At 37.6% G+C, this 12,202-nt stretch overlaps 1 protein-coding gene across 4 annotated transcripts in view; it reads right to left on the reverse strand.

The window, feature by feature from the left end:
* Positions 1–12,202, reverse strand: part of Uvrag (UV radiation resistance associated) — a 282,472-nt gene that overhangs the window by 20,080 nt on the left and 250,190 nt on the right. For 3 of the 4 annotated variants that reach the window (XM_003468551.5, XM_063256475.1, XM_063256476.1), the window contains one exon: positions 4,210–4,301. The exons of the other annotated variant lie outside the window; for it this stretch is intronic. In XM_003468551.5, coding sequence (XP_003468599.1) covers positions 4,210–4,301 — 92 coding nt within the window. Of the gene's footprint in view, positions 1–4,209; positions 4,302–12,202 lie in introns of those variants that run through there. 4 annotated transcript variants of the gene reach the window in all.

Here is a 12,202-nt window from a genome sequence, read left to right on the forward strand (position 1 = left end):
ATGTGTACCAGCAGGCTGAGGGTTCTGTACTAGAGCCAGAAGCTACACTCAAAGTAAGGACCAGGGCTCCTCTGAAAAGTACTACCAGCCACCCTCAGTGACAGTGAGGTCCCAAGCTCCTCTGATGATGAGAACAGTCAAGTACATATCAGGAAGCCAGTGTGACAAGCTTCTCTTGGAGATTAAGCAGCACACATCTTCCCCTGCAGAGCTAGGAAGTGATATTCAAAGTAAGGACCACAGCTTCCCCCAAGTGAACTCCAGCCATTCTCAGCAACAAAGTCCCAAGCTCCTCTAATGATAACAGCCAAGTGCATATCAGGGAAGCCAGAATGACAAGCCCTCCAGGAGAACTACCAACTCCAAACAACACTCTTCCTTTCCAGGTGTCCTTTTCATGCTGGCAACTATCCTCAGGTGGGCCATCCATTTTCAGCACTGTGCTGATTCAGTTGACCACCAGTTACCAATTCACTACACACAGCAAATTCAGTATTTAATGATGAAACAGAGGAGCAAACATATGCAGAAGAGAAAAAGAACAGTCACGGAAAGGAAGCCAGAAGTAGGACTATGGAAGCCAAGAAAGGACAGTGTTCCAAGAAGGCAGAAATGGCCAGTAAGGCCAAAGACCACTGAGATGTTGAAGAAGATACACACAGAAAAGTGACTTCTGGATTGGTAACAAGTAATTCAGTAGGCCCCTAGTGAGGCAAAGGAACTGTCAGTATCCTCACAGAATAGGAAACCAGACAGGAGTGAGTGAGTTAATGAGGAATTAAACATAAATAGAACAAACAGGTTTTTGATAAGTTCTATCAGACCTTCAAAATACAAAAGATTCTTATCTTACATTAACTATTCCAGAGAACAGAAAAAAAGGGAAAGCTCTTCAATTTACTCTATGAGGTAATTATAACCGCATGGTATTTAGTCATGTTTTACCCAAAGTCAAAGATTTTAAGAAAAAGAAAAATTACAGGCCAATTTCACTTTTATTCACAGATGTAGATATTTTAAAATATTAGAACAAACTCTACTAATGTAAGAAAAAATACATTTTGCCTAAGTAGAGTTTGTTTTAGGAGGCAAAGATGATTTAACATTAGAAATGCATTAATATTAATGGATTAACATGTTAAAGAAGAAAAACAGTATTCTCTTAGTAAATTCAGAATAAGCATTTGGTAAAATTAAAAATACAGTACATGCATTTGTGGGTTAAAACCAACTCTTAATGCCCTGGAACAGAAAGAAACATTTTTCTGGAGGTCATCTACTTAGACCTGTGATTAAATATAATAGTTAATGGCAGAAAGTTAAAAGTTTTTGTTTAAAGTCAGGAACATGATAGGGATATTCACTATTGCTGTTCCTACTTCATGATAAACTGTAAGACAATAAAAAGTAATAAAAACATCATTTACTGAAATTATAATTGTTTACACAGAAAATCTAAGACATTCAAAGACAAACCACTATAATTGATGTTGGCAAGATTATTGAATACATTTTACAAGTAAAAAACTTAGCAGTTTTCCTATACACCAGTCAAAAAAATTGATTAGAACAATAAAACTGTAACACCAAAAGTCTAAGCTAACTAGGACTAAGAAGCTGAAAGAGGTAAGGCCTTTGTGGAGAAAATTACAAAACTAATATGACACATTAAAAATGAAAGGAAGCAGATAAAAAGACAGATACCACACTCACAGGAGAACTCAATATTATAAAGCAGTCAAATCGCTCACGTGAGATTTTTTTCCCTCTCTCTCTTTGAGACCAGGTTTTGCCATGCAGTGCAGGCTGAACTCACGCTGGCCTAGGATGGCCTCGAACTCACAGTGATCCTGATTCAGCTTCCTGAACACTGGAATTACAGGCATTTACTACCATGCCTGGCTCAAATAAGACTCTAAAGGAAAGCCAAGAGCTTTGTCTAGCCACCTTAAGTAGGAGTGTTTCCTTGCCAGTTATCAAGAAAGCTGGAGGTATTTCCCTCTCTCTTCCCCTGAAGGACTTGGCTGACTCTCAGCATCCTCTCACTCTCTCACAGAGAAAAGACTTCTGATTTGGTGAGTAGAGGCCGGAATAAAATCAGGGTGACCTTGACTGGGGCCTGCCTAGCCTCCTGCAGAGGAATCATCTGATAGCTCTCTGTGATGCTAGAGGCCTCCTCTGTGCAGAAAGTGGTGGTTCTCCAGGTCTTATTGTGATGGTAAGCAGAAGTATAATTTTGAGTGATGTCTTTGCAAGCCCTTTTTATTACAGATCTAAAGCCACATTTTCCAAGTGGTTTTATCAGTAATAAAACTGACATTTTGATTGTACTGGTCTGTCTCTTGTATCCTTTCTCACAAATGGTTCCAATCCTCATAGGAGCAGAGGCTATTTATTGAGCAGCCTCCAACCTCAATTAAACTTACAGAAATTATATCCTATAATTATTAAAAATGTGGTTCTAGCCCATGAATAGGCAAATAAAACAGTGGGGCAGAACAGGGAGCCTAAGACAGATCAGTGTATATAAGAGCTGCTGCATCAGTAGGGAATGATCGCCTCTCCAATAAATGATACTGGGACAATCTGCTATCAGTATCCTGCAAGATTTATTTAGTAATTAATCAGGTAGCGCTATAAGGTATCTCTTTTTTTTCACTATTTACCATATTTACTGTTAGCATTAGAAACTTTTCGTGAATTTTATCCTTTGTTTCCAGTGACAGTATATTACCATTTCACTGGGAACAGGCCTGAGTGCTGTTTTTCTTGCTGCCCTTTGGAGTGCCTATGGAGAGCTATACTCAGAGATGATGCTAAATGTCTGCTAGCTCACTTCCATTATTATTTTTAGCATTAGTTTACATTAAAATGTAATTCTTTCTCTGCATTCCTCAAGGCATACACATACATTCATATCAATACCAAGCTTTGAAGATTATTTTAATATTCTGAGTAGAATTGTTTAAGCAATGGTGTACAACATTTGTTTAACAAGAGTTCCACCTAAAGCCAAATGTCTAGAATCTCTCATTTGAGATCACATGGGACAAATAGCAAAACCCTCAAAGTAAAGATGAACCATAGATGTCTCTTTCTTATTATCTTCAAAGTCTTTCCTCATGGCGTAGAAGAAAATGAAACCAATCTTATACATCCTCCTCCATCCCCAACAGTTTTATCATTTACTATTTCATTTCATTATAATGACAAAGTGGTGTGACAAGCAAAGGAAAGATTACAGAAGAGGAAATCAAGTTCAGAGGGCCAGTACTTCAAATCCACACAATAGATCAGAAAAAGATCTGGGATCAGAAACCAGTGCTCTTTGCAAAAGACTATGCTGCTCTCGGTCATCTGAACCCTAAGGCCTGATTCTCACGCCAAAGGTTTTGCCATTTTGCTGCTCATTACTCAAGGATTCAAATTCTAGAAATTACTAAATGGCTAGAGCTTATAGCTTTCCATGTATTTAGATAAAACTGATGTCCTCTTTATATCAGATTCCCTTTCTCTACTGTCTCCTTCCTTCTGTCCTCTTCTCCAGTACTGAGGACTGAACCTAGGGTCTTCACACTGAGCTATATCCCTAGCTACTTTTATTTATTTGAGATGATCTCACCTGCCTGGGCTCCAACTTGCAATCCTCTTGCCCAGCCTCCCAGAGCATAGAGACTACAGACCTGTATCTCCGTATCTGGCTCTCCTCTTCTTTTTAAAAAGATCAAGTTTATCCTGTCAAAGGCCTCTCTGCAGCAGTTTACCCTCATGGTACAACAGTAACTAACAACAAGGACAGACATACGTTAGCATGTACCATGGCCTCAGATGAAGTCCTGAGAACTACACCTCCTTCTTGTCTGCTTTCCTTCTTCAGTCTCATAGCCACTGATCTTGATGCTCATTTGATAGACAAATTCTTTGTCTGTTCTTTGAAAAACTCCTAGGACTCACATTTCCTTTCCATGAATTGTACCAGCTGTCCCCCAGGTTTGGCCTCAGCTATGCCCAGCCAATTCCCACTGTTCTCACAATACCCCAGGACTCTCTCACTCCCAGAGTGTGCTGTACCCAGCTCAGCCAGGTAGGTCCTTCATGTTCTTCAAATATTTCATTGTATAACAAAGCCCAGATGTGCAGCTGCAAGGAAGTCAGGTAAGCTTTTGAGGTTCATAACAGTTTCTGGTTGTCAGAGATGCTGATACTCACCACCTGACCATTAATCCATGTTCCATGAAGTTTTTCAGGTTAGGGAGGGTTTGCCTCAAGTCTGGAGTCCCTAGTCCATGCTGATATCTTAGCTATAAAGACAGAACAGAATTAAAAGATGTTTTGTCAGATTCTAGGCAATGCTTCAGAAAAATGAACAAGTAATTTTTTGTAAAATAGGAAATGTGAATGCATGAACCTGCTGTCAACCACACTGTTTGGAAGATATTTAATAGTTTTTTCATTCACTCTTCCCTAATGGCCTAGACTTGCCGAAGAGTAAGAGTGCCAACTGTAGTTAGTTATCTTTTCTGCTCTTTGACCCTGGCAGCATTTGCTAACCACAACTCGAAGGACATACACCACAAAATGAGTACTGTATTTCATGTTAGATATTGGCAGTTTCCCTTCTCTTCTTGGCCCATCCCTTTGTATAAACAAGGATAAGGACCACTTGTATTCATCTCTGATTTAAATGTCTGGCATAGCGCTTATGCTCAGCCACTGCTCATTAAACAAATGAACAGCAAGCTGTCTGACAGGGGCCGTGCTTCATATCTCAAGTCTCCAGCTCTCCTCACTGTCCAGAAGCAGAGCAGAGCTGGAGAGCTGGCATGAGAAATCCACCAGTGTGTGGCTATTTCTGCTCTTTATTGGACTTATTCCTACCAGTAGAAATTTCCTAAAATTAAGTTTTTCTTCTTTGTACCTTAGATGACTTGCTAAACAGTTTTCACCTACATCTTTCACATTCTCTCTGAATATTCCTGTTTGCTTCCTTAATGGGTATATATTCATACATATGCTCTAGAAACACAAAAAGTAGACAACACATCTTTACAAAAATGTGCTTTTCAAATGATGTATGTGAAGAAAGTTTAGAACTGGGTACCGGTATACAAATAGGAAGGAGTATCAGTCTTAAAGTTTTACTTTTTCAGTACTTATGTAAAATTTTTAATATTTTCTTCTCTTAAAAATAAAACCCATACCAAGAAGAGTAATTTTTTTCTTGTTTGTATCTAGTATTCAGTTAATTTTTCTCAGTAAGTGACACTTAAAGGAGAGAGCTCATTCTCCATGGTGGGCAGCTTTTAAAGAAGAACGCTCAAATGCAACTGGGTCTGCAGAACAGTCTGAATGACTATGCACAGAAAGCCAGGAGGCAAAAACATACGATGTTAAAAATAAAAAGTATTCTGAATATTATTTAAGCTCTAATCGTTTCCTTTTGCAGATGGGAAAACTTCCCCAGAAAGGGAAAGTAAATTCTCCAAGGCCACAGGTTCAATGGCATGGCCACAATAACCAGGGCCTTCTCTTCACAGTCTGTGCTACTCTACCACCCACTCCAAAGCCTGAGGGAAAAAACTGCCAACAGTACTTGAGAAGACAGGGGGAAAATATTCTTCTTTTTAAAATTTAGCTTGGTGACCTAAATCACCTCCTGAGATTTGCTGACCTTGAATTATAAGGTCTACTCCATATTAAATGACATCATTTCTTATTTAATATAAAAGCATTTTTCCATACATTGATAAAAGCAAAATGGCTGATATCCCACTATGACATTCCTGAATTCACTGTTTCAATAAAAACATGAAATTGTTTACACATGGCATGAAAATTTCACCTGTGATTCATACTGAAAAGTATTAAATATTAAAAAAAAAATCCCATCCTGAAATAACACCAAGCTCTGTGTGTCTGAGCCAGTACACAGTCAATTGCCTGCTCCAGGATCCACAATAGAGGTGGGTGTTGGAATTCTTTTCAGAGACCACAGTGAAAATTTTTCTCTAAGTCTGATTTCAACCAAAAAAGGAAAATAGGGGAACTTCAAGCCTCTACCCAGGTCTTAATTGTGTAACTGCTGTATATTACTATATTTGTATCATAGAATCGTAGGATTTTATAGGTTAAAGAGAGCCCACAGATCATCTTTGTAACCTCTATTCTTTTACAAAATGAAGAAATGAAAGTTCAAGAAGGCCCATGTCCTGCTCAAAGTTACGGGTTGGGGCTGGGGATTTAGCTCAGTGGCATAAGCGCCTGCCTTGCAAGCAGGCAGTGGTGGTGAGTTCAATCCCCGATACCGATAAAAAGGAAAAAGACAAAAAAAAAAAAAAAAAGTTACGAGGTTGACAAGGGACAAAGCCAAGGATTGAACCTTTTAGTTACAGCTCCAAGTCTAACAGAGCACCCTTTTAATTTTCAACACAGAAAACTAGAAGAGAAATATACACATAATACATATAACTTTAAGTACATGTATGTGGAAGAAGTCTAAGTCTACACTACCATCGGGTTCATAATGGAAAAAATAACAGTTCTTGCTTCAGTTTAGTGGCAACTACTCTTAGATAACTCTTCTTTACCTTCATCTATCTAAACCATATGTTCATACTAACACTCTCATCTTCCTCCCATTTTAGACAGTCTACTGTGTTCTGCCATGAAAAATGAGAATTTAGCTTTCTTACACCTCTCAAGCCTCACACAAACATTTCACCCCTTCTTTCACATATTATCTACTGATTTTTAAATCAATAAGTGAGAATTTAACTTTTTACCTTTCCATACTTCCTTATCCTCTCATTATGTTCAATATTACATTTTTTGTTAAACATTCAGTGTTTACTTCATTATACCTACACAAATATTATTCACTTCTGAAAGATACTATGTATTATTCTTTTTTTACCTTTTTGTTTGTTTCTGGAAGTAAAAATTGCTGTCGTTTGCTACCAATTAATTTTTATGTACCTGCCATTATATAATCTCCAGCCTTGACGAAACTTTAAAACCCTTTTCCATTTGATTAACTATATCATATAACCTGTCAAGTCCATTTCTACCCTAAGAGATATAGTTCCTGAAGCCTTACAGAACTTAATGATAAAGTATGCACAGTGTTCAAAATACACTGGTACACAGTAAGTGCTCCACAGACAATATTTACTTATTATCATCATTAATACTCATGTATTCTCTCTGTTATCCTCATAGTATCCACTAATTGGTTGGGCTTAAACCTAATAATTCAGTAATGGTTTCTTAATTAGAATAGGAATCAGAAAAGGAAGAAAAAGTGAGTTACTTAAGAGCAAAAGAAAAAAAATCTGAAGTATACTGCTCATTCCTTTTAAAGTTTCACCAACCTCTGACTGGAGAGGCAGTGATAAACACACACACATCAAAGTAATTATAGAGTGAAACTGAAAGACTGATACATAATGTGCATGATAGAGGATCTGGGTGACAGACCCAGCTCTGCTGTATGTGCAAACTCTTTCCTTGTTTGGGCTAGTCATATTATTTTCAAACTTTTAAAAATTAAGTAATCTTTAAGCCGGGTGTGGTAATCCCAGCACTTGGGAGGCTGAGGCAGGAGGACTGTTGCGAGTTCAAGACCAGCCTAGGCTACAAAGTGAGCTCAAGGCCAGCCTGAACTGCACACTGCACAGCGAGACCCTGTCACAAAAAGACCAAAAAAAAAAAAAAAAAAAAAAAGTAATCTTTAATAAGTTACCCTGGTATTATAAAAAATAGAAAAAAGAAGGATGTAGGCCAAGGACAAAAGGACAAGGATAGGGAAAAAGGAGAAAGAACTGTTTATTAAGATCCTACTTATCTGGGGCTGGAGATATAGCTCAGTGGCATAAGCACCTGCCTTGCAAGCAGGTGGTCATGAGTTCCACCCCCGGTACCGATAAAAAAAAAAAATCCTACATATCCTATCCATCCATCCATCCATACATTCATTCAACAAACATTTACTGCATGTCCACTGGGGAGGCAGAGTAGTCAGCTCTTTGTCTTTGGAGTCACAGGCCTGGGCTGAATCTATTTTCATCATATAATACCCTGAGCAAGTTACACACCAATGCTTTGTGTATAAAACACAACCAAGGACATTTGTCTCCTAAGATTGTCATGAAGTGCAGTTAGAATTTTCAGAAGATGGAACCTCCTGAGGCCTGACTGTTAGAGGACAGTCATTAAAACTGCGGAGTATAAAGCACTAATGTGAAGAGTTCTGGCATTCTTGCTCATCAGTGACCAGAACTGACTCAGGGGTTTAAGGAGGAGAGTGAAAGAAGAAAACAACTCCAGAGGCAGCTGTAAAGGACAGGGCAAAAGCTTAAGATGCTTTTCTCTAAGAAATATTATTTCAGTCCCACCAAACCTACCCCCTACCATCAACACTATAGTTTCCTAAACACAGCTCCTTCTTCCCTCTTTCAGATTGCAGGGGCGATGCCAAGAAACTCAGGCAAATAAAATACTGCTTTGAGTCTAACTGCCTCAAATTAGTCTCTGAAATAAACACCTTTTGTAACAGCTTCCTACTGCACCACCACCCAGAGTCTAAGCAGTTTTAAGTGGAATTTTGGTTTCAATTAGCTTGAATTTCAGCTTTACTCGGAATGGTTTAGGACTCCACAGAAACAACTAAATTTCTGTTCAGTAATCATTTTGTCACTTAGCTTTTGGCAGGCAATGAAGGCAATAACTACATACAGATAATAAATTAGATGGGAAGTCGGTTGTGAGAAGCAATCTTCAGTAGGCTTCTCCTGAAAAAGTAACAAGTAGTATTGTCTACTAGCAAAAGAAAATCCCTGTATTAAAATAGCCAAGAGAATCTGGCTTGATAGTTACTGGAACAAGCAGAAAGAATAAAAACTAGAGCAAAGAATGTATTTAGACTACATCAGACAACTACGGCTGTCAGTTCCACTAACTCCTCTTCCTCAGTCCCACCTCCAAGCCCTTTTGTAGATATTTTTCCAAATCTACATGCTGGTCACATCTCAAATCAGTATACATCCAAATGCAAGTTTCACCACATAAAACAAACAGATCAACTATGATGCTGCAGCTATTATAGCTTGGAATTAGCTAGTGGATATAGCATGATGAATGCTGGCCCACTGACCACGTATGACCATTGGAAGTTCTGGAGATCATATTAAAAATACAGCGTGATTACACTTACAAGAAGTAAAGGGTGAGTTTTGTACTCAGTGAGCATCCACCTATTGAGGTAAGAAGTCTAATTTAATATCAAACTGCTAAATTTTATTTTTATTTTTTAAACAATTTTTCTAGGCCAGGAAAGACTCTGCGGTTCAGGAATCATTTTGTCATTTAGCTTTTGTCAGGAAAAAAAAAAATACACTTTAGACAACACACACACACACTCACACTCACACACACACACACACACCCTTCCAAACTACATTCATCTACACAAGGCCACTTATTGCGTGGTTTATTAGTTCCATATGGAGCTTGAGCTAAGCTGCATGATATGTTTGATACAAACCGTCTGTTATCGTGAGGGAATGTGGGTTAATACAATGCTTCAATAAAGGTTACTAAAAGATCAACACTTTCGTGATGGGATTACAATGAATTTGACTACAAAGAGAACTGGTATGGAGGAACTGAAAAATAAGAAATTAAAAATGCACACATGCATCAAAGACTTTAGAGTTGTGGCTTATGTAGTCAAAAGTCTCTGCAGGACTAGTTACAATTATTTTGATTCATTTTTAAATACTAAGGTTCCCCTGACATGAAAAGAACAGATTATGGGCTTTAAAAAAAGGGCACCACCATGTCAAAAATACAGTTTGCCTTCCCAGAAGAAACTGTAACTTTCTCAAAGATGTGGAAAAGTTACTTAACAAATTTTTAATGTGAGCACTCATATTATTTGTTACTGTGAGTAGTTACAATATATACTCTACTAAGGAAAAGTATAAAAACTTGATTATGAGCCTCTGGTTGCAAGAACCACCTAAATATTTTTCCAACTCTCTATAAACACATGCCAGTATTTTCTAATATAGATATAATGTAAACACTAGACTCAGTGGGGCCCTGAAGGTCTCAGGTCTGAAGCCTGAAAGTCAAGTTTAAAAATTTCTCCTATTCCTCCTCCTAGTGACAGTGTTAACCGCTCTTAGAAGCATGGAATTAATATTAGAGCCTAATATTAGGCACCCTAGAGCATCTACCCAATTGCTTCATTTACCCTGTAAGGTAAGGGACAGGTTACACTGAGGCTGAATAGGCTGAATTATAACTATAGGCTCTTTTCTATCACATGTTGTTTTGTGTAATTAAGGAGGCACATTTTACATGTTAACCACATTTCCATTCTAAAATCTGTCATATTAAAAACACTTAAATTAAGATGATCTTTTGCTTCATGTAGGCTAGAAACAACTTGGAACCCACTGAACTGGCCCACTCTGGAGTCAACTTGATCCGTAATTATGGCTCTCTCATGCCAGTCCTTGTAGGTTGCTAATGAGGGTCAGTAATGCATACTGCAAATGAATAAAAGAAGCAGAACTGAAAATTTGCTAAAGGAAGGTAAATCACAACCTTGGCAGCGGCTGCAATCAGCTAAGTGGTAAATCTGTCTAGGATACATTGCAGCAGGTACTCATGGTCTAGCAGCCCCAACCTTTGCTGTCTTCATGTTGAAAGGCCTATATCTATGATTTACCCCCATACTATACTGTACTGACTTTTAACTCAAATGGATCCAATCAATTCCTGATTCGCTTTAGAGCCAAGTCTTGGTCCTTACACCAAACTCAGCATTTCTGTCTTTAGTTTACTAAACTTTGATGTCGCTTGATGAAAAGAACTGTACATTTTCACCAAGATGACAGACTAACAATTTTCCAAACTGCTGTAGAAATAGAAACATGGAGTATATGGCCTCTCACAACTGTCTTCTCTTTATGTTTCTGAAATTTATCTGCTTGCTGCATGTATGAGCAGTTTAGATGTATCACCAAATGTCTACTTATATACCAGTTGATGGACATTTGGGTTGTTTCCTACTTTTGTTTTTTACTAAATAAGGTGATAAAAATGTTTGGGCACAAGTTTTTGTTAGGATTTGAATATTTGTTTCTTTTATACCAATATCTAGGAGTGGAATTCAGCAGCAGATACATGGTTAAACTTAAAAAAAATCTAACTGCTTTCTGAAGAGGCTAAGTAATTTTGCCTTTCCTATAGAAATGTGCAAGTGTTTCAGTTGTTCTACATTCTTGTCAGCACTTGATATTCTTAAATTTTTTTAGCTATTCCAACAGCTGCCTAGTAGTACTTCATTGTGGTTTTAATTTGCATGTCTCAAATGACCAATGATGCTGGGCATTTTTTCACATGCTTATTTACTATCTCTATTTCCTCTGGTCTTCCTGTGGTTTCTGTGAGTCACATAATGATGAATGCAAGCTATTTTGATTAATATCTGACACCTCTGATTAACCTTAATACCTTCTAATTAGTAAACCTATATTGAATACCAATTCTGTTTAATCATAGCTAGAGTAAATCTAGTGGACTTCAAATATTTCCTGAATTGTCTGAGTGCGTATGGTGATGGTGGTGCTGATGAAGGAAGAAATGGAGATATATTATAATATAAATGGCCCTGTTTATAGTAGGAGCAACTTGAGACTTAATTAAATGAGTTTAATTTGCATACCAGGTTTGTCTGAATCCTAACACTTTGATCTCTTAAGTACCTTCAAAGTGATGAAGATAATGGTGAGGTAAACAGCAGCTATTTTTCTCAACCTACAATCTGTGCAAAAAGGAACTCCACTGCTATGTCATTTCACTTAACCATCAAAACGACACTACAAAATAGGTGGTATGCAAGTTATTGTATGCATGACAAAGTTTAAAAGGCTGAGGATTAACTTAAAATGTCCCAGGTAGCAAAAAAAGGAATGAGAAATTAATATAACTGATAGTTCATATCACAGCAGTCTAAATATTAAAAATTGGTTAGAAAAGGTCATCATTTCCAATATTTATTTCATTCCAGTACTTATGAAAGAAACCTTTACCTCTTCGATGAGAGACATAATTCTTCTCTTGATTTCAGAAATTTGGACAATAGTCTATCTCTACAAAGTTGTTTTTCAGCAAAGTTATACATACTTAAGTC

The sequence above is a fragment of the Cavia porcellus genome, unplaced genomic scaffold, assembly GCF_034190915.1.
Source record: "Cavia porcellus strain 051 isolate PalLab524CR breed Dunkin Hartley unplaced genomic scaffold, mCavPor4.1 scaffold_9, whole genome shotgun sequence".
NCBI classification, from domain to species: Eukaryota; Metazoa; Chordata; class Mammalia; order Rodentia; family Caviidae; genus Cavia; species Cavia porcellus.